Here is a 22,952-nt window from a genome sequence, read left to right as displayed (position 1 = left end):
GTTTCTGACCAAAGGTTATGCACAGGTAGCAAATGTGGCAACTGGGATTCCAACCTGGGCCTCTGTCTCACCCAGTGAAGCCGCAGGTCCCATGTAGCTCCACCCCCTTGAGACATCTCCTTCCACTCCCTCTTTTACACACACACAGGCACAAACACACACCCTCATCCACTATGGCCACTCCTCCATAGCCAGCCAGCTAAGCTCCTCTCAAGCTCCAAGCCCAAGGTGCTGTTGGAATGGGGTCGAAGGAATGTCTGCACCCATCTGGGGCTGCCTAGAAAGGGTGCTGAAGTCTTAGTCCTTCAGGGGCCCTGGAGTCCTAGCAGCTGCTAACTAAAAGGTTGAAAGTTCAAACCACTAATTGTTTTGCTGGAAAAAAATGTGGTGGTATGCTTCTATTAAACATTTACAGCCCTGGGATCTTTGTGGGACAGTTTTACTTGCAGGGTCATTATGAGTTGGAATGGGCTTAGTGGCAATGGCTTTGGTTTGGGTTTCTATGATCCCTGAGCCACCCCCATTGTCCAGCAGAGCATCTGTGCTACCATCTAATAGCCGTCTGCACAGAGCTGCTTCACAGCGCCCCCTGTTGGTCTGGAGCAGCCAGTCCTTAAAGTCCTCTCGTCCCTCAAATAGTTCAGGGCCTGGGGAGGAGCTGGGTCTGTGGTAAGTGAAAGGGACTAAATCCCAGCTGTGTCACTGATAAGCTGTCAGCTTGAACTAACTTGGGCTACTTCCCTAAGGCCCTGCATCCTGCATCACTCCACCTGAAACATGAACATAACAAGGCCTCAGCACACAGGTCAGTTCCCCGTAGGCCACAGACCGGCACACAGAAAGATCTTCCCCTTCCTTTTACATGCACTCCGCAAATATGTGTGCTTGGGAGAAAAAGAGAAGTCAGATCCCTGCCTTCTATCTGTCAGTCAGTCAGTCTAGCAACAACCACATATGTTAAGTGCCGTCGAGTTGGTTCCCACCCATAGTGACCCTGAACAGGGTTTCCAAGACTGTAAATCTTTAGGAGAGCAGAATGCCTCATCTTTCTCCTGCTGAGAAGCTGGTAGTTTCGAACTGTTGACCCTGTGATTTGCAGCCCGATTCATAACCACTACACTACTAGAGCTCCTTAGGTCAATAAAGTATACATCCAAATGTAACTTACAACCACATGTAAGCACTGGCTATGTGCCAAGCCTGAGGCAGGAAGAAGCTGCTATGCAGTCCTTTCCTACTCACAGAAACAAGGCCCTTTAAGGATGAAGATGGCCTCCTCTTTTCCCTGAGGAGCGGCTGGTAGGCTCGAACCACCAATCTTTCAGTTAGCAACCCGATACTTAATACATTATGCTACCTGGACTCTTACTTCTTGTTGTTGTTAAGTGCCATCGAGTTGGTTCCAACTCATGGTGACCTTGTTGTATAGGGTTTCCTAGGAGCAGCTGGTGGGTTTGAACCACCGACCTTGCAGTCCAAACCAACCTTGCAGTCCAGTGAATTAACCCACAGCGCCACACCAGGCAGTGAAATATAATCACATCTACATAATATCCTAATCACGAAGCACAACAAAATGATAAGTGCGGACCTTGTGGCTTGCAGTCCAGTGCTGATCTACAATGCCACACCAGGAGTCCTGGGTTCCTACTAGATAGATGTCTTCTAATAAACATAAAGGCGGGAGAGGAGAGAGAGAGAACAAGTCTGCCCAAGCGCATTTAGCAGAGTTCAGCCTGGGGAAAAAAATCCATATTAGAAAATGCATATTAGAAAATGCAATGCAAAGCCTTGCACTCTCAGGAGGCTGGTTAGGCAAGTCCAGAATCCGCAGTGGGGGAAGGGTGGGTCTGGACGCTCAATCCACAGCAGAATTTCTTCTTCTTTAGAGAAGTCTACACTTTTGTTTTTCAGACATTTCACCTGATTGGATCAGGCCCGCCTAGGCGGTTGAGGCTAATCCTCCTTACCTAAAGTCAACAGGTTTGTTATTGTTAAGTGCGGTCAAGTCAGTTAGGACTCATAGCAGCCTTGTATAGGGTTTCTGAGGAGCAGTTGGTAAGCTTGAACCACCGGCCTTGCAGTCCAAACCAACCTTGCAGTCCAGTGAATTAACCCACAGCGCCACGCCAGGCAGTGAAATATAATCACATCTACAGAATATCCTAATCACGAAGCACAACAAAATGATAAGTGAAGTGAGCCTCGGGGTGGCTGAGGGTGAGGACAGCCCAGGGAAGAGCTCCTCTGGAGAGAGCAGGTGGGTAAAGAGTTCTCATCTCCATTGCCAAAGATCCCAAACATTCCAGGTCCATAAGTGTCCCCGCTGTGGGTGTCTGCATGCAACTATCTGGGACTGACTCAGAGTTTCTAGCTCAGCTTTCTACAGAGGTTCCTAGAAGGAACCCCATTCTTTCCCCACAGATCAGCTTTGGCCCTTTCCTCAAGGAAAGGAGGGAATATCTCCATAGAGATGCCAGGCTTAGGGCCATGCTTCCTCTCCCTGCTATTGAGACTGGTACATTTCAACAGCACTCAGTTTACTAAACTGTAAGGTTGGCGGTTCGTGTCCACCCAGAGCCATCTTGGAAGAAAAGTTTGGTGATGACCAGCTTCTGAACGATCAGCCATTGGAAACCCTACAAAGCACAGTCCTACTCCAGTCACCTATATGGGACCTAGGAGTTGGACTCTGGAGAGATCACCCCCAACCCAGCCTGGCTTTTACTGTTGTTGTTGTTAAGTATCGTGGCGTTGGCTCCAACTCATAGTGACCCTGCACAGGGTTTCCGAGGCTGTAAATCTTTATGGGAGCAGAACGCCTCATCTTTCTCCCGCGGAACCGTTGGTAGTTTCGAACTGCTGACCTTGAGGTTGGCAGCCCAACCACTACGCTACCATAGCATGTTCTGCGGCCTCACATTTTTCTTGGATATAGGGCAGGTCTACTCTGCCCTATAGGTTGTTATAAGTCAGAATATACTCAACAGCAACAAGTGGCTGAATAGCATCCTTCCTCAGTAACCATGGAGACCAGATTTTAGAGGGAAATATTTACTCTGGGAAGGTGTCCAGAAATAGGTTCTGAACTTGGATTTGGAGGCCCTTGGTCCTTTCTAGCTCTGGCCTTGACTGTAACATGCTGGGTGGTCTTAAGGACTTCATTTTATTACTGAGCAAATAGGAGTTCTAGCTGTATGGTGGTTAAGTATTTGATTGTGAAACCAAAAGTTCAGAAAGTCAAACCCACCAGCTGCTCCACAGGCAAAAAACATGGCAAACTACTTCCATAAAGATTTCTTGGTCTTATTAGATGCCATCAAGTTGGTTCCAGTTCATAGCGACCCTATGCATAACAGAACAAAACACTGCCTGGTCCTGTACCTTCCTTACAATTCTTGTTGTCATGTTTTCATCTTCTGGCATTATGTCTACCAATGTCCTGCTGCTATTCATAAGGTATTTAGTGCTTACCCACTCAGAAGTGGTCCACCTCTCCTTCTTCCTAGTCTGTCTTAGTCTGGAAGCTCCGCCGAAACCTGCCCACCATGCCTGTGGTGTAGTCTCCACTATCACAGCAACACACAAACCAACACAATACGACAAACTGACAGACAAGTGGTAGTTTGTAAAGATTTGTTGTTGTTAAGTTCCATTGAGTCAGTTCCGACTCACAGGGACCCTGTATTTCCAAGGAGATGGTGGGTTTAAACCATCAACTTTGTGGTTAGCAGTCCAGTGCTTATCCTATAGCACCATATTCTGTTGTTGTTAGATGCCATCGAGTTGGTTCTGACTCATAGTGACCCTAGGCACAGCAGAACAAAACACTGCCTGATCCTGGGCCAACCTCACAATTGCTGCATTTAAACACAATGTAGTTGCCACTGGGTCAATCCTTGCCATTAAGGGTCTTCCTCTTTTTCACTGACCCTCCATTCTACCAAGCGTGATGTCCTTCTCCAGGGACTGGTCCCTCCTTATAATACGAGGGTGAATAAAAAATGATCCACCCTCCAGTTATATTAAAATTCCCATCCACATCCACGGTGATGACAACATTGAGAATGCACGTGAAATGATTCTGTTGAGCAGACAAGTGTTGTATATAGTATGTATTTAGTTTATATGGTAGGTTATATGTAGCTATATGTAGTTTATATGGTAGGTTCTATGGCATATCATGTGTCATTCATTCACAGCTCTGCCTATGAAATGATCCATGACAGACTTGGGTTTCAAAAAGTTTGTATGAGATGAGTACCAAAAGAGCTCACAGAAGTGCGTAAACAGAAGTGTTTGAAAAGCTACAAACAAAATGTGGACTGAAATCGAAAGGAAGGTAAAAGTTTCTTTTAGAAAATCATCACTCATAGTGAGACCTGGATTCATCACGACAAGCCTGAGAGTAAAAGGCAGAGTTTGGAATGGAAACATCCTCAATTACTGACGAAGAAAAAGTTCAAAAGTCAACCATCAACTGGAAAATTGATGCTACAGTTTTCTGGGATTGTCAAGGGCCAGTATTGGAACACTATCAGGAAAAAGTTCAACAATCAACAGCGCTCCTTACTGGGAGATGCTCACTGAAGAGCTGGAGCCTAAACTTAGGATTCAAAGCAGAGGACTGTTATCCTAGGATGTTATGATCTTGCATGGCAATGCACATTCATTGACACACCTCTGCCCACACTGTTGACACTCTACAAAAACTTCATTTTGATACGTTAAAGCATCCTTACTATAGTCCTGATCTTGTTCGATCAGATTTTCACCTGTTTGTTTCCCTGAAAGCAGCCCTTCAAGGATGAAGATTCACCTCTGATGAAGAAGTGAAGACAGCGGTGCATTCGTGGCTCACAGCTCAGCCTAAAACACTTTTTTAATAAAGAAATATGAAAGTTTGTTGACAGATGGACAAAGGTATTGAAAGTGAGGAGATTATGTCAAAAAAATATGTATTTATCTTTCCTAAAAGTTAAGTAAAATAAATTCTATATCCAGAACGTGGATAATTTTTGACTCACTTCCATACGTCCGAAGTATAAAGAAAAACAAAGTCCCACCATCCTGACTTCTAAGGAGCACTTTGACTATACTTCTTCTGATACTGATTTGTTTGTCCTTCTAGAAGTCAGGTACTTTTAATATTCTTCTCCAACCTGATAATTCAATGTATCAAAATGTCTATGATCTTCCTTATTCATTGTTTAACATCCATATGTATATGAGGTGATTGAAAACACCAAGGTTTGGGTCAAGCGCACCTTAGTCTTCAAACCAACATCTTTGCTCTTGAGCACTTTAAAGAGGTCTTGTGCAGCAGATTTGCCTAATGCAATATGTCGTTTGATTTCTTGACTGCTGCTTCCATGCAAATTGATTGGGTTCCAAGCAAAAGGAAGTCTTTGACAAGTTCAATCTCTCTCCATTGCTGCATTTATCATGATGCTATTTATTGGTCCAGTTGTGAGGATTTTCAATTTCTTTACATTGAAGTGCAACCCATACTGAAGGCTGTGGTCTTTGATCTTCACCAGCAGGGGCAGTTCTATTATGGGGTCACTGTGAGTTAGGATGGCATTAGGCAAATCTGCTGCACAAGACCTTGTTAAAGTGTTGAAGAGCAAAGATGTCAGCTTGAGGACTAAGGCAAGCCTGACCCAAGCCATAGTATTTTCAATAACCTCATATACATGTGAAAGCTGGACAGTGAATAAGGAAGACCGTAGAAGAATTGATGCTTTTGAGTTATGGTGTTGGAGAAGAATATTGAAAGTGCCATGGGCTGCCCATAGAACCAACAGATTTGTGTTCGAAGAAGTGCAGTCAGAGTGCTCCTTGGAGACCAGGATGGCCAAACTTTGTCTCTCATACTTCGGACATATTGTCAGGAAAGACCAGTTGCTGGAGAAGATATCATGTTTGGTAAGGTGGAGGGTCAGTGAAAAAGATGAAGACCCCCAACGAGATGGATTGGCCAAGTGGCAGCATCAATGGGCTCAAGTGTGTCAACAATTGTGAGGTTGGCCCAGGACTGGGCAGTGTTTCCTTCTGCTGGGCATAGGGTCGCTGTGAGTCGGTACTGACTCAATGGCACCTAACAAAAACAACAACATGAGTTAGGATTGACTTGAAAGGACCACGTTTGAATCCTATTTTTTGCTTTGTTTGGGTTTAGTTTATAGGGCAAACGTTTTTCAAGAACTTCAGTTACGAAGGCAGAGTAGCAGACATACAGAGAGGGTGGAGGGTTGAACAAGGGATCCACCCCTCCTCAGTGTCCCTGAGGAGACGCTGAACACAGTACAGTAGACAGACACACACCCCTCACATACACAAACGTCCTCCAACACACACACACATCCTTCACCCACTTCTCTCACACACATACCCCTCACACACCTCAACTCACACCTCTGTCACACACTTCACAAACATACATCAGGCACACACACACCTCACATATACACCCTTACACACCTTACACACACAGCACCTCATACACCCCTCACACACACACTTCATGCACACATACTTTTCCCACATACAGCTTACACACACCACACCCTCACACACACCTCACAAACATACATCATGCACATACACACCTCACACATACACCCTCACACACACATATACAAACAACACCCTCACACATCTTCTACAAACAACACTCTCACACACCTCACATTCATCACGCACACACACCTCATGCATACACCCTCACACACACACCATTCACACACACACCTCCCACACAACTGTCACTAAGAGAGTGAATGTCAAAGAAGCCCTCCGACCAGAAAGGGAGTTCAGCAGTCTTGAGAGTCCCCTGGAGCCATGGGCCTGTGACGTCCCAGCCACACTCTGGTCTCTCCGTCCATCAGCGGGACAGCCCATGTGTGCATGCGCTGCCTGGCCCTGCGGACTCCCCGGCCTCCCACCTCCTGGTGGCTGACACAGATGCATGTGAGACTCTGCAACTCTCAGATGACACAGAAAGAGCAGATGCCACCACTGAGCACAGGGCCACGTGTGGGTACCCCATCACACACCTGGCTTGTGTTCACTCACTTAAGGGCAGGGCTGTTGCTACGGTGCTCCCCACTTTACAGAGAGAAATACCATGCCCAGTGGATGTGGACGCAGATTCCTCCCTGGCAGGCTGGGCCTTGTTTGTGTCAAGGGTACAACTAGATGTTGTAGGTTAGGTTCTCTGCCCGCATTGTCCTTCCACAAGCAAAGTTCTGTCACACCTCTGTGGTCTCTACAATCATTTCTTTAATACTGACTTACTTTTGAACCTGGACTTCCTAGCACTAACTTAAATGGGCCATGAATTTCATATACCATAAAAGATAACTGTAAAACATAAATACACTGTCAACCAATTAGGGTGGAGTCTGACTCATATAGTGCCCTCATGTGGGTCAGAGTAAAACTGTGCTCCCCAGGGTCTTCAATGGCTGTTACCATTTAGAAATTAAGTTTCAAGTTTTTCTTCAGAGATGTCTCTAGATGGGTTCGAACTCCCAACTTTTCAATTAGCAGCTGAATGCTAAACTGCTTGCGCCACCTAGGGGCATGTAAGGGAATATGAAACTAAACCCCATGTTGTTGTTAAGTGCCGTGGAGTCAGAACCGACTCATAGTGACCCTACACAGGGTTTCCGAGGCTGTAAATCTTTACGGGAGCAGACCGCCTCATCTTTCTCCCACGGAACCGCTGGTAGTTTCAAACTGCTGACCTTGCGGCTCGTAGCCTGATTCGTAACCACTACGCTTCCAGAAACCCCATGGTCGGCTAGTAATTCCAGCTCCTAGCAACCTGATGGGACAGAGAAGAATGGCTCCTTGGGCTTCTCAAGACTGTAAATCTTTATGACAGCAGACAGAGCCATCTTTCTCCCACAGAGCAGCAAGTGGGCTGGAAACTCGGACCAGTGCATAACCCACAGCATCATCAGTGTTTCTTTAAGGAAATATAAACATTATTATGATTGAAAGTACCATGGACTTCCAAAAGAACAAACAGATGTGTATTGGAAGCCAGTACAGCCAGAATGCTCCTTGGAAGCCAGGATGGCCAGACTTCGTCTCTAATGCTTTAAACATATTATCAGGAGAGACCAGTTCCTGGAAAAGGACATCATGCTAGGTAAAGTGAAGGGTCAGCAAAGAAGAGGAAGAGCCCCAAAGAGATGAATTGGCACTGTGTCAGCAGCAATGGGCTTAAGCTTGCAACAATTATGAGGTTGGCATAAGACTGAGTAGTGATTCGTTCTGTTATGCACAAGGTTGCTAGGAGTCGGAACTGACTCCATGGCACCTAACAACAACAACAAGATTCCAGGGGCCAGTCAAGACTCTGAGCCTACTTTCTACATGAAAGCTAAGAGGAGCAAATGTTAGTGAAGTATTGAAGACCCACCAGTACCCACTGAGAATTCCTCCTAAAGGAAGTGGCTAAATGATCCAAAGTGATTCATTCTTCCGTCCACATCCCTCACTTGGGGAAAGACTTTCTGACTCTCGCACGCTGACACAAAAGATCAGACACAAGGTCGGTACAAGTGACAACAAGGCAGCTGGAGGCTCCTCCAAACCAGGCAAGACCTAGCCCTTGAGGTGACTCTGTGTTTTCAATACCACGGCCTCCAAGGCCTCTCAGACACAGATTCTTGGAAAAATAAAACCAGGCCTTCTCTGAGGTAAAAATGGAATTTACTCCTGACAGCCCTGATATGAGTGTTTACAAGATTACACGAAGAGAAAAATGTTTAAAGTAAGTCTGCTTGGACAGAACTCCAAGGAGCTAATGCACAAGTGAATCAGAATGTTGGACTTCATTCCTGAGGAAACATCAGCTTGAAAAATGAGGGGAAAATCCAGATGCACCGTCATCCCCGTGAAGATCGGGGTCTGTGAGCAGTTTAGGGACCAGCTGGCCGCCCCTGGTCTGAAGATGAGGAAAGAGAGGCCCAGAGAGTTAAAGGAACTTGCATAAGGTCACAGAGAAAGTGATTCAAACTCACTCCTGACCACCACCGCCCTCCGCAGCCAGCCAGTAACCCCATCTTCTCCCTTTGTTTCTTTAAACAGTCTTCTGACTTTTATAATCCCAGGAAACATTAGCCAGGGTCCCGGAAGGAACGAGCCAACACATTGAAAATATAAGATTCTTTTTTTACTTTTAATTGTGATTTTGGGTGAAAGGTTACAAAGTCAATTCGTTTCTTACTCAACAATTTGTACACAATCCCCACAATGTAAAAGCACTCTTCCTACATTGTCCCTGTGTTCTGTGAGATTAGCAGCCTGATTCATAACCACTACGTATCATAGCATATCGTACGTAGCATATCGTAGCGTAGTGGTTACGAATCGGGTTGTGAGCCGCAAGGTCAGCAGTTCGAAACTACCAGCTGTTCGGCGGGAGAAAGATGAAGCGTTCTGCTCCCATAAAGATTTACAGCCTGGGAAACCCTGTACAGGGTCTCTGTGAGACAGAACCGACTCCACTGCACATAACAACAACAATGCTACCAGAGGACAATTTGACAAAATCAGCAGCTATAAAAACACAGACAGCAACAAACACAATAGCAGGCGTTTGTATCGAGAAGACAAAACTGGATTGTAATTGGGTAATAATGAGAACACTGAGCAGAGCACAGTAGAAGATTCAGAAAGTAAATTTGCATTGAATTCAAGCCTTGTGGGTATATTGATACATGTAAGGAGGGCTTAAGGAGCTCTGGTAGCGTAGTGGTTGCGAATTGGGTTGGTAACCTCCAGGTCAGCAGATCGAAACTACCAGCTGTTCCGTGGAAGAAAGATGAGGCTTTCTGCTCCCATAAAGATTTATAGCCTTGGAAGCCCTACACAGGTCGCTATGAGTTAGAACCAACTCCATGGCACATAACAACAACAACAAGCAGGGCTTACGGAAAAAAATAATACATTTTTGGTGTTATAAATAACAACAGAGTTTTGTGTGTTTTTTTCTGCTGAAACACTGCAGAAAAATATCAGAGGCTGTCATTTTGGTATCATATTCTCTAACAGTGTCACCCAGGGTGATCCACACCTCTACACCCCCGGTAGGACCACTGGAGTGGATGGCAGCCCACAACAACCCCAGAGCTAATGTTAAGTGCAGTCCTAACTCATAGAGACACTGTATATGGTTTCCAAGGAGCAGCTGGTGGGGTTGAACCACCAACCTTTCGGTTAGCTTATCTAATGCTTATCAAAGGAATTTGCCTGCCCTCACCCCTGGCCCCAAGAGGAGGAGTACTTGTTACAGTCAGTTGGGAGACAAGGACCACCAACAAGAGCTGGGAACTTTGGTTCTGGCACAATCAGCCCTTGGGGTTCCCACAACCAGGGAGCTGGGAGAGCGTAACCAACACCCTTCCTTCCTGCCTCCAGTCTCCTGCTGGTGCCCCACTGGCCAAAGAGGGCAGAGAGAGCAGGCAAGAGGCCTGGGGGTCATTCACTCCCTCACAGCGGCTGCACAGCTCGGGGTCCACACAGATCCTCTCTCAGCCTCTAAAGTTGGGTCTGGGAACAAGTCTCATACAGGCCCCTAAACTCTCCCATGTCCTCAAACCTCCGCCATCTGGCCAGCTGTGCCCAGAAAGCTGGGCTAGAGAGGCCCTCACCTGTGTTTTGAAAATGAGAGCAATGTTTACAGCCATTAACAAGCAATTAGGATCCAGCCGGACTGATTCAGCCTGATCAGGGGACACCCAACCAGATAGACCCAAGCAGGTAGACCATAGCAAAGGTAGGGAGGATCACTGCCCCCTCCCCCTGGAAGGCCCTGACTTAACCTGCACTTGTGGAAATGGAAGGCCCACGGAAGCTCCATAGGATAAGCAGTGAGGGGACTATGAACCAGATGGTCAGCAGTTCAAGCCCATCAGACCCTCTATGGGAGAAAAATGAGCTTCATTTTCTCCCGCAAAGATTTAAAGCCTCAGAAACCCTATACAGGGTCACTAAGAGTTAGAACGTACTTGTTAACAATAACAACAACAACAACAACAGGTCATCTAGAGTCCTGGTATGGCACTGTAGGACAAGCACTGGACTGCTAACTATAAGGCCAGCAGTTCAAACCCACCAGCCACTCCTCAGAAACTCTAAACAGGGTCTCTATGAGTCGGAACAACAAGGAAAGGAGTGAGCTCCTGGGAAAAGCTAGTCTTGGTTTTCCTCCCCAAACCCCAGCACAGGATACTCATTACAACCGGGTGAATTCTAACTCAAAACCAATTCAACAGCACACAACCGCAACAGCATACGAGTTTGCAATTATCTCGTGACTATTTGACAGATGCCTGGTTTCTATGTTAGACCGCACAATACTGGAAGACACACCTTCTTTCTCTTCTCACCTTTGTGTCCCTAGCACCCAGTATGTGTTATTGTTGTTAAGTGCCATCAAGTTGGTTCTGACTCACAGATCCTTTAAAGCATCTGTGAGGAATAGCTGGTAGGTGTGAATTGCCAACCTAGTGGTTCTCAGTCCAGTGCTTATCCTACAGCGCCACACCAGAAGCCCAACCCAGTATGGACGAAAGCCTTAAAAATTACTTATTAAGGGAATGGCAGAGTCCCTGGGTGGCACCAAAGGTTAAACATTCCACTGTTAGCCAAAAGGTTGGTGGTTCGAACCTACCCAGAGACACCTCAGAAGAAAGGCCTGGTGATCGGCTTCCTGAAGGTCCCAGCCTTGAAATCCCACCGGAGCAGTTCTAGTCTGCACATCCAGGGTTTCCACGAGTCCGTAGTCCAGTAAAACTGTTTCCCCTTGCAGAGCAGAGAAGGCATGTGTCTGATACCCCGGCCTCCATCTAAACCACCTTTTCTCTTCCAGTTAACCCAGGAGACAACACTCCAACTCCAAATGTTCTCTGCCTGGAAGATACCTATGTTCATGATCTTTCATGAGAACTCAGAGCCTACCTCGACCCCCTTCAGGTGAGTCCAAGGGTCCCCTAGTTTGTCATTTATGGGAGGCACAGGCAACCTGGAAAATGACCAGGAAAACATGACTCAGGACTGAGAAACCTGTATCCTCATCTCAATCCTGAAGAGACAGGTAACATTAAACCCAAAGCCAAGCACTCTGAAATCCCCTATGGGGAGACAGGAAGTGGGTTGTTCTGTGGGTTGTAGGAGAGGGGGAGGAAGCATCCCTGGTGTGATGAACTTGAAAATGATGATGGTTGTTATTGTTAAAGTGCCATCGAGCTGATTCTAAGTCATAGCGATGCTGTATAATGTTTCCAAGGCTTTAAATCTTTGTGGGGACAGAAAGCCTCATCTTTCTCCTACTGGTGGTCTCGAACCATAGACCTTGTGGTTCGCAGTCCATTGCTTATCATATGGAGCCTCGCTCCTGGAAATGAAGATAAGAGTGTTAATCCCGTAAATCCATACTCAGCAGATCAGAGAGAGATGTGCACGGTCACCGTGAGACAATGCCTCCAATACATTGCTCGTTTCTGACGGATGGTCAGTAAGGAGAGAAGTGTGGAGGAATTGTCAGAAAGGGAGGCAGACGAATGGGAGGGCTAACCAATCTTGAGGAGTGTCAGCGCTGGCCCATTGAACACAATGACTTCCAATTCTGATTTCACCAGGCCACCTTTTGACAACCTCAAGACTTGCTGCAGAACCAGCCACCAGCCAGTGTGCCGTCCTGCTGGGAAATTAACCAACAGCATCTGGTGTTTGTGTTAGCTTTGTTCTCTAGTGAGTTTGACCATGACAAGTAACTCCCCGGGTCTAGAGCACTGAGCAAATGGGTTTCTGTAGCTGCAAAAAAAAAAAAAATTCAAATATCAGACCTAGGGTCTCCCAGCAGAGCTCTGAGGAGGGGCCTGCCACCCCTGGCTTCCTTGGACATCCCTGGGCTCATCCATTTGAACTTTCCCTGGTGTCCAGGACCACCCTCAGCTTCCAAGTAGTATCTCTAAGGAAGAGGGGGGCCTCAGGTTGACACAAAACAAAGTGAATAGAACAGCTTTTAAATCTGTCGTCCACTGGGTTATGAACCTTCAATGACTCCCAGTTGCCTACAGAATTAAGGTTCTATCTTGAATCAATCTCTTTTGATATACAAGCAAGCAGGGCTCAAAGCGACCTACTACCAGCTGGGTCTGTAAGGTCACATACCCCAATGTCACTCTCACTCACACCCTATGTTGTTGTTGTTGTTAGGTGCCATCGAGTCGGTACCAACACATAGCGACCCTGTGCACAACAGAATGAAACACTGCCCAATCCTGGGCCAACCTCACTACTGTTACCACACTTGAGTCCATTGATACTGCCACTTGGTCAATCCATCCCGTTGGGGGTCTTCCTCTTTTTCTCTGACCCTCCACCTTACCAAACATGATATCTTTCTCCAGGGACCGGTCCTTCCTAACAATATGTCCGAAGTATGAGAGATGAAGTTTGGCATCTTGGCCTCCAAGGAGCACTCTGGCTGCACTTCTTAAAGACCTCAGGGACCAGATTTTCCATCCTTGGCACTAATTGACCAAATTTAAAAACCAAGCCCATTCATTCCCATTGAGCAGATTCCCACTCAAATTGACCCTATAGGACAGTAGAGTGCTCCATAGGGTTTCCAAGGCTGTACATTTTGGATCACATGTGAATCGAGACACGCTATGGACAACATTGCAGAGAATGAGTATTCCAGAACACTTCACTGTGCTCATGAGGATCCTGTACATAGACCAAGAGACAGAACAAGGGAAACTGAATGGTTTAATAATTGGAAAAGTGTGCATCAGGGTTGTATCCTTTCACCATACTTATTCAAACTGTACTCTGAACACATAATCTGAGAAGATGGATTATATGAAGAAGAACATGGCATTAGGATTGGAGGCAGACTCATTAACAACCTGTGATATGCAGATAATACAAGCTTGCTTGCTGAAAGTGATGAAGACCAACAACCACAGCCTTTGGTATGGGTTGCAACTCAATGTAAAGAAAACAAAATCCTCACCACTGGACCAATAAATAACATCATGATAAATGGAGAAAAGATTGAAGTTGTCAAAGACTTCATTTTGCTCTGATCAACCACAAACACTCATGGAAACAGCAGTCAAGAAATCCAATGACATATTGCAATAAGTAAATCTGCCGCACAAGACCTCTCTAAAATGTTGAAGAGCAAAGATGTCAGTTTGAGGACTACGGTGTGCCCCACCCAAACCATGGTGTTTTCAATAACCTCATATGCATGTGAAAGTTGAACAATGAATAAGGAAGACCATAGAAGAATTTATGTATTTGAATAATGGTGTTGGAGGAGAATATTAAAAGCACCATGGACTGCCAGAAGAACAAACAAATCTGTGTTGGAAGAAGTACAGCCAGTGTGCTCCTTAGAAGCCAGGATGGCCAGACTTTGTCCCTCATACTTAGGACATATTATCAGGAAGGGACCAGTCCCTGGAAAAGGACATCATTCTTGGTAAAGTGGAGGATCAGAAAAAAGAAGATGACCCCCAACAAGGTGGATTGGTACAGTGGCTGATGAAATGGGTTCAAACTTAGTAACAATTGTGAGATTGGCACAGGACCAGGCAGTGTTTCACTCTGTTGTATGTAAGGTCCTAACACCAACAAGAACCAGTCTTTACCTGAGCAGACTTCTATCTCTCATGGAGTAGCTGGTGAGTTCCAACACTCAACCTTTCAGTGAGCAGATGAGCACTTAACCACTTTGCCACCAGTGAAGACCAGCCTTCTTCCCTATTCAACCTCATCTCTTGAGATTCCTGAACTGCTCCATCCAATATCTAATTCTTCATTCATAAACTGAGTCGTTTCAGCTGCTCTCTCTGCCTAGTCTCCCCTCCTTTCTTCTTGTCCCCTGATGAACCGTTCCTGCTCCTTCAAGGCCCAGCTCCAGAGCCAGCTTCTCCCCATCTGGGTCCTGGGCCCCTCCCTGCTCTACCTCCACAGTGTTGGACAGTTACATTGGGCGTTCCTGCGGAGCAAGGCCCCAAGGTGCCCCTTTCTGTGTCCTTTTCTGCTCATCAAGCAGCAGATGCTTGAGGCACTTAAAGGATGGATTCATTGACTAAAGATTCCATCGCAAGTTCCCAAGGCAGAGCCAGGAAGCTGGCCGGAGATTGCAGGAGGCAAAAAGACTTTTCCTGGGAAGTCTCATAGACCATCAGTGGAGTCTGCCCATACTGCATTACTCCACAGCTGACTTTTTAGGGTGAAACTCTCTATCCCACTCACCCCACTAGGTATTGGGGAAAGGTGCAACTAGCCCCACTATCTGGACTGTGCTTTAGACTCCTCCAGGTATCTTCCCATACATTCTTGGACTTGAACCTCACAACAGCACTACAAGGCTAGCTACTCCAAAGAAAATCAAATGGAAGTTCAGTTAAGCCATGCAGTTAGCCCAAGACCACACAGCTAGGACTCGCATATGCGTCTGCCCAACTTCTCTTCTTTCCATGATGTTCCATGCCTCATGGTTGGGGTAGAAATGGCCTCATCCTATCAGTGACTCTTCTAGAAAGTGGGGCATCCCATGCTCTTGCCCAAGAAAAAAAGAGGAATCAGTGGATGAATGATGACATCCCTGATTCAAAAGCAAGAACTTGTAAAAAGTGACGCTGTAGTTTGACATTGTTTGTTTTAACGGGTGGACCAAAATTGATCATTATAAAGATCACATTTAATGTTTATTGAACCAAGTGACACCCTTGGGGCATCTTGAGTCCCGCCACAACCCTGGGAAGTCATTCTTGTCATCCTCATTTTATGAGGTAGGTCATTGGGGTTCAGAGAAGTTAAGAAACTTCCCTGAGGTCACACAGGATTTGAACCCAGAGGGACTGCCTGGCTCCAGCATCCTGATCCTCATCAAGGCTTCGCTGATGGTGGACTTGGCAGCATCATGCTATCCTTTGCCAGAAAAGACATTATTTCCAAGGAGATGGGGTGTGGCACATGGTTCGTGACACTGAGAGCAGGCTGGGATCTCCTGTCTGGCATGGGATCACTTTTCTCTTAGATAAATTACTCAAACGTGGGCAGGTTATCCGGCTAACAAACCACAGGCTCCTTTGGGAGGGACTCCTATGATAAGGAAAGAATGTGCAGCACATCCTCCTATCCTGGAAGCTGCAGGCAGGTCCCGGATCCAACACTCATGACCGTTAGTGTTGGTGGTGGAACCTGGTCAAGGAGACAGCCCAAAGGAAACATGAGGCCAAGAAAGTGAGGTCTCCGTTTAGAAGCAGAAGGGTCCTTTAAGACCCCTGGGGAGTCGGGTATACTGGGACATACAACCCTGAATAGAAGGTTCCAGAAAAAGACCCAAGTTCCACTTCCAACTTCAACTTCCAGAAACTGTCTACTGAATAGAACCAAAAATAGATTAAGTAAGCCCCCTTCTGTTGAGCTGATCCTGACTCAGGGGACCCCATATGTTGCAGAGTAGAACGGCCCCATGGAGTTTTCTTAGTTGTAACCTTTATGGAAGCGGATTTCCTGCCCTTTCTTCCCCAGCATCCATGGGGGTGTTGAAGCTGCCAACCTTTAGGTCAAACAAATAATGCACTATCACCGATTCACTTCTGTCTCATAGTGACTCTGTATAGGGTTTCCGAGGTCTCCCTATAAGGAACGATGAGGCTGTCTGCTCCCATAAAGATTTACAGCTTCAGGCGTTCTAGAGAGCATGAGATGGAATTGACTCAACAGCCAAGACTTAGTCCCCCCACTTCTCCTTTGTCTCGTGACTTTTGAGGTCTAACCCCTTTGCCACTTTCTTTCAGCGCGGAGATGCTCAACATCACCTCCCCCGTGCTCACATCTGCTCTTAATATGACCCTTCCCCCGAGCGAAGAATGCTCCTTCGTGGAATGGTCCAACTTGCTTAACACCATCCAGCCCCCGTTCCTCTGGGTCATCTTCATGCTGGCTGCGTTGGAGAACATCTTTGTCCTCAGCGTCTTCTGTCTCCACAAGAGCAACTGCACGGTGGCAGAGATCTACCTGGGCAACCTGGCCATGGCAGACCTGATCCTGGTCTGCGGACTGCCCTTCTGGGCCATCACCATGGCCAACAACTTCGACTGGCTCTTCGGGGAGGTGCTTTGCCGTGTGGTGAACACAGTGACCTCCATGAATTTGTATAGCAGCATCTGTTTCCTGATGTTAGTGAGCATTGACCGCTACCTAGCCCTGGTAAAAACCATGTCCATAGGTCGCACGCGTGGGGTGCGCTGTGCTAAACTCTACAGCCTGGTGATCTGGGGGTGCACTCTGCTGCTCAGCTCCCCCATGCTGGTGTTCCGGACCATGAAGGACTATAGCAGTGAGGGTTACAACGTCACGGCCTGCATCATCATCTATCCGTCCACGACCTGGGAGGTGCTCACCAACGTCCTCCTGAACTTTGTAGGCTTCCTCCTGCCCCTGACCATCATCACTTTCTGCACCGTGCGGATCATGCAGGTACTGCGCAACAATGAGATGCAGAAGTTCAAGGAGATCCAGACGGAGAGGAAGGCCACAGTGCTGGTCCTGTCTGTGTTACTCCTGTTTGTCGTCTGCTGGCTGCCCTTCCAGATCAGCACCTTCCTGGACACCCTCCACCGCCTGGGCATGTTCACCAGTTGCCAGGAAGCGCATAACATCGACGTCTTCACGCAGATCAGCACCTACATCGGCTACAGCAACAGCTGCCTCAACCCGCTGGTGTACGTCATCGTGGGCAAACGCTTCCGGAAGAAATCATGGGAGGTGTATGGGAGACTATGTGGGAAAGAGGGCTGCGGGCCGGAGCCCACCCACATAGAGAACTCCCTGAGCACGCTGAGGACCTCCATCTCCATGGAACGCCAGATTCACAAAACTGCCTGAGTGGGTGGGGTGCAGCCAAGTGAACGATGCCCCCAGGACTGCTGCTGCTAATTTCTCTGAGGATGACGGACAATTGCTCACCATTGGGTGCCCATGGAAGACTGGGAGGTATTCCCCGTGTGTGAACAAACCCTGGGCAACAAGTGAGCATTCTTCACAAATCCCAGCCAGGCTGCAGGAAACACATGGCAGTATTATCATTCTCAACATCTGTACTAGCAGTGCAGGAGTAGGATCAGGAGATGAGCTTGTGCCTCAAGTGTACGCCCTGCCCCAGCATGACAGCTCATGTCTCCAGGAGACCTGTTCCCAGGGCTGACTGAGTGACTAATTTGGTAGGTTTCTTTAATCCACTCAGCTAGGAATTTGGAGGCTGACTTCTCAAGTTCTGATGAAATCTGAAGGATTTCTGAAGAAGTTAGCACTCTGAGGCTCGTCTCTCAGAGGGAAGTATACAGTGTTTCATGAGAAGTAAACACTTACTGGTTCCTTACTGTATACTCAGCATTGAGCACTGTAGACAAGGAAAAAGAGAGAAAAGGTCCAGTGTCCATCTTCAAGGACCTCAAAATTCACCTGGGGGTAGCTGGGCCCCTGCAGCTAGCAAGCTGTTCCAGGCAGGATTGTCCAGGCATTTCAGGAAGCTTCCAACTCAGTCCATAACTAGTTGCACAACTTAAGCCAATTGATTGCCTTGTCCCTGCCTCCGTTTCCTCCTCTGTAAAATGGGGTTGTTGTGAGGATTAAAAGTCACAGGCATAAAAATACTGGGAAATGTGAAAGGTGCTATCTATAGTTAAGACATTAACATTATGCAGAATGAAAATAAATGTATTAAGGAAAAAGTCACTGTGGACTTAGACGTCGCTCCACAGAGGAGCAGAGCTGTCACTACTGTCTGGGGAAAGCATCTACCAGGACCTGACACACAGTAGCTGGTCAGTCAGTGTTAGCTTTCTCCCATGTTTCCTTCCCACCACCCTGCCCACATCCCTTCCCTACATACACACACACACACACACACACAGACACACGGAGTTTTAGGGGAAAACCATCCTTCACATGATTGATGTGAAATTAAGCAGAGAGAAGAAAGAATCCAGGTGGGTCTTGCCCAGGTATCCCATGGAACACAGACCCTTCCTGAAGTTGGTAGCCGTAATATGAGAGGCTCAATCAGTGGTGGCCCAGAGGCAAAGTTGAGCAGGAAGCAGTGAAGCCACCCAAGAACAGCAGACCAGTGGCTAGACATCAGTCTCCAGGTATTCCACTCTCAGGCCTTGACACAGGGCTGAGCCCTCACTGGGGGACACTCAGGTGCTAAACAGAGATGGGCAGAAATCCGATCAATTTCCCATCAAATCAAATGCAGAGGGGCCGCCCTCCACTCCTGCCTCAATGGGTAGGGTCTGTGGGAGGTGGGGAGTCAGTATGCATAGCCCCCAGGTGTAAGACCAAAGGTCAGAAAACAGCTCCATTCCCAAGTCCCAGTAGTTCATTTCCTCTTTGTCTACCTGTCTCTTTTGGGCCACCCCCATGCCAAGCCACAGAATACATCAGGCCCCAGTGGGGAAGTAGCATTGTGTTGTTGCTGATGTTGCTGTTGTGGAAACAGATGATGCAGAAACTCAACAACATCAGCCAAGACCTAGGATACATCCAGCTGACAGCAGGTGCAGTTCCTCACACTGTGTGTGGCAGCAACGATGGAATAGGAAACTAAATAGGGAAATACAGCATTTACTATAACACAAGGGAGAGAAGCCAAATCAGCCTGTAAACAGTTAAACCAATCACTCCAAACAAGGAATCCAAATTTTGAGTTAAAAAAAAATTATCTGGGGCCAGCTGTGGAACCCCTCACCAAATGCAAGTTTAGGTTGGTGCAATAGAGGGTCAGCAAAGCACAGGGTTGCTATGCATCAGAGCCGACTCAACAGCACCTAACAACAAACATCAAAGTTCAGGCTGAAGTATCACTGTTGTTGTTGTTAAGTGCCATAGAGTTGGTTCCAACTCATAGTGATCCTGTATAGGGTTTCCGAGGAGCGTCTGGCAAGCTTGAACCGCCACCCTTATTATTCAAACTGACTTTACAATCCAGCGTATTAACCCACAGTGCCACACCAGTACTCTGATGCACTTCTGTTGTTGTTGTTGTTGTTAGGTGCCATCGAGCCGGTACTGACTCATAGTGACCCTATGCACAACAGAGCAAAACACTGCCCGGTCCTGGGTCAACCTCACAATTGTTGCCACGCTTGAACCCATTGATGCTGCCACTTTGCCAATCCATCTCTCTGGGGTTCGTTCTCTTTTTTCTCTGAACCTTCACTTACCAAACATGATCTCCTTCTCTAGCGACTGGTCCCTCCTGACAACATGTCTGAAGTACTTCTGTAGTTGGGGGTAATCAGGATGATGATTTAGACAGAGGCCCGGGCCTCATTCACACCAAAAGAGCGTCTTCTATCTTGCTGGGACTCTGGAAAGGCTGGGACATGGAGGATGGGCAGGGGGAGGGAAGGAAGCTGGATGACAAAGAACCACAAACCCTGTCCAGTCCAGCCCTAAATTTCAAGACAAAAGGAGTCCAGAATCCCTTCCCTTCCCAACCTTTCACATCCACACCTTCTGTTGCATGAATAAATCTACATACTTGTAGCTGAAGATAGAAAACGGTGACACAAGAGGTAGGAACCATCCAGTATGAGAAGGATGCTAAACCATAAACGTCATTCACTGCCACAGAGTAGTCTCCCACTTCATGGGGACCTCCGGCACAAGAAAACAAGCCATTACCCAGTCCTGTACCATCGCCATTACCAGCTGCAGAACAGATCACTGGGGTCTATAGGGTTTTCCTTGGTTCGTCTTCAGAATTCATCACCAGGGCTTCCTGTCTTAGTCTGGAAATTAAAACTCCTGGGAACCTGTTCCACATCTTAGCAACACACAAGCTACCACAGATCAGCATTGGCTGTACATGGGTTGGCTGGGTATTGAACCCTGGTCTCCAACGTGGAAGATGAGAATCCCACCATTGAACCACCACTGCCCCACATATCATACACATATTGTGAATGAAACCTCATGGAGCATGCTTTGAGATGCACAGCAGTTGTTCATCAGCTGGTGTATGATGACCAGAAGATCTTCCGTGAGCACAGTTATGCCACAATCCTGAGCCCCTAATTGCCATTTGAGGTCCACCTGTTGTCTTAGGAGCACCCTGGTCAGTAGGAGGGTCTTCCCGGTACATGATGTTGATACTGTATGCCGTGTATTGAATTGTGTCTTCCAAGAATACATGTCGGTTTGGCTGGGCCATGATTTTCAGTGGCTTGGCAATTTTGCAATGATGTAATTTGGCAGTTCTGTAATGATGAAATCATCCCAAAGCATGTGATTTGATGTATTCGAGGCAGTCAGTTGTAAAGGGATTAGGGTGAGATGCAACACCCTTACTCGGATCCCAGACCTGATCCGATGTAAGGGGAGTTATTCTGCGGTGTGGCTGGACCCCCTTTTATCTTACAAGAGATAAAAGGAGAGAGATTTGAGCAGAGAGGAACCTCAGTACCACCAAGAAAGAAGAGCCAGGAGTGGAGCACATTCTTTGGACCTGGGGTCCTTTTGCTGTGAAACTCCTAGACCCAGGGGGAAGATGAATGACTAGGACCTGCCCCAGTGCTGAAAGAGGGAGAAAGTCTTTCCCTTGAGCTGACACCTTAAACTTGAAAGTATAGCTAAACTGTGAGAGAATAAATGTCGGTTGGTTAAAGCCATGCTGTGTGGTTTTTCTGTTACAGCATCACTAAAGAACGTGTTGTTGTTAAGTGACCTCGAGTCAGTTCCGACTCATAGCGACCCTCTGTAGAGTTTTCAAGGAGCTGCTAGTGAATTTGAACTGCCGACCTTGTGGTACAAACCGATCGTGCCATCCAGTGCATTACCCTACAGCGCCATATTACAGAACATAGACACTGTGATAAAGAACAAACTCTGTCTTGTAAAAACCAGAGCCATTTGAAATAAGAAACTGTTCACATCGGAATGAGAAAATGGATGAACTATATTTTCTCTGGACAGCATCATAAACCAAAGATGTTCTTCATTACAACTCTTGAATCCCTGAGTTGTATCTCTGTCCTTGGTCAGGGGAACTGACCTAGCCAGGTAGTAACCTTGAGGGAAGGAAGGGAGATCCCTTATTTCTGCTCAACATACTTTAGAGCCTCGATTCTTTAAACAGGGCCCTCCCACCTTTTGTGATTCCCGTATGTAAAAGAAAAGAGTGTTTTCAATTATACATGTGGTTATTAATTGTTGTCAAGCAAGCACTCAACTCCTGGCAATTCCATGTCCCACAGTCTTGTTTTGATTGAATAGAGTCTCCCTCCCAAAATTATTTCTATCCAGAACCTCAGAATGTGTCCTTATTTGGAATAGGGTCTTTCCAGATGGGAGTAAGTTGAGATCACACTGGATAAAGACACCAATGACTGGTGGCATTATAGAATGAGAAGACAAGTGAAGATGGAGGCAGAGATGAAGAGATGAGGCTACAAGCCAAGAATCACTGGTAGCCACCAGATGCTGAAAGAGGGACATAGGACAGATCCTCTCTCAGAGCCTCCAGAAAGAATGAATCTGGCCAGCACTTTGATTTAGGACTCTGGCCTCCAAAATAAACTTGGATACAAAATTAATGTCTGTAGTTGTAAGGCACCTAGGTGTGAAATATTGTTATGGCGACACTTGGACTTTAAGACAAGGATGTGAGTGAATGGTTTCAGTGCACGCTCACAGGTCAGACTGCCCATCAGAGGCCATGCACACCCCTTCCCAGCAGTGGAAGAGGAATTGGATGGTCTCTTCCAATCTCCTTGTTGTTGTTGCTGTTAGGTGCCATCGAGTCAGTATGAAACACTGCCCGATGCTGGGCCAACCTCACAGTTGTTGCCACGCTTGAGCCCATTGATACTGCCACTTGGCCAATCCATCTCACT

The 22,952-nt window shown here is 46.8% G+C and overlaps 1 protein-coding gene across 1 annotated transcript; it reads left to right on the top strand.

Annotated features, from left to right (window-relative positions):
- The first annotated feature begins 11,920 nt into the window (after positions 1-11,920).
- Positions 11,921-18,259, top strand: BDKRB2 (bradykinin receptor B2). Its single transcript, XM_006839617.1, is given in 3 exon segments — positions 11,921-11,994; positions 16,851-17,928; positions 17,930-18,259. Coding segments are annotated over 3 exon segments (1,482 nt in total).
- The last annotated feature ends 4,693 nt before the right edge of the window (positions 18,260-22,952 follow it).

This window comes from Chrysochloris asiatica, unplaced genomic scaffold, assembly GCF_000296735.1.
Source record: "Chrysochloris asiatica unplaced genomic scaffold, ChrAsi1.0 scaffold00025, whole genome shotgun sequence".
Lineage (NCBI taxonomy): Eukaryota > Metazoa > Chordata > Mammalia > Afrosoricida > Chrysochloridae > Chrysochloris > Chrysochloris asiatica.
The sequence above is the reverse complement of the archived record's forward strand: the minus strand, read 5'-3'. Positions and strand labels throughout refer to the sequence as shown.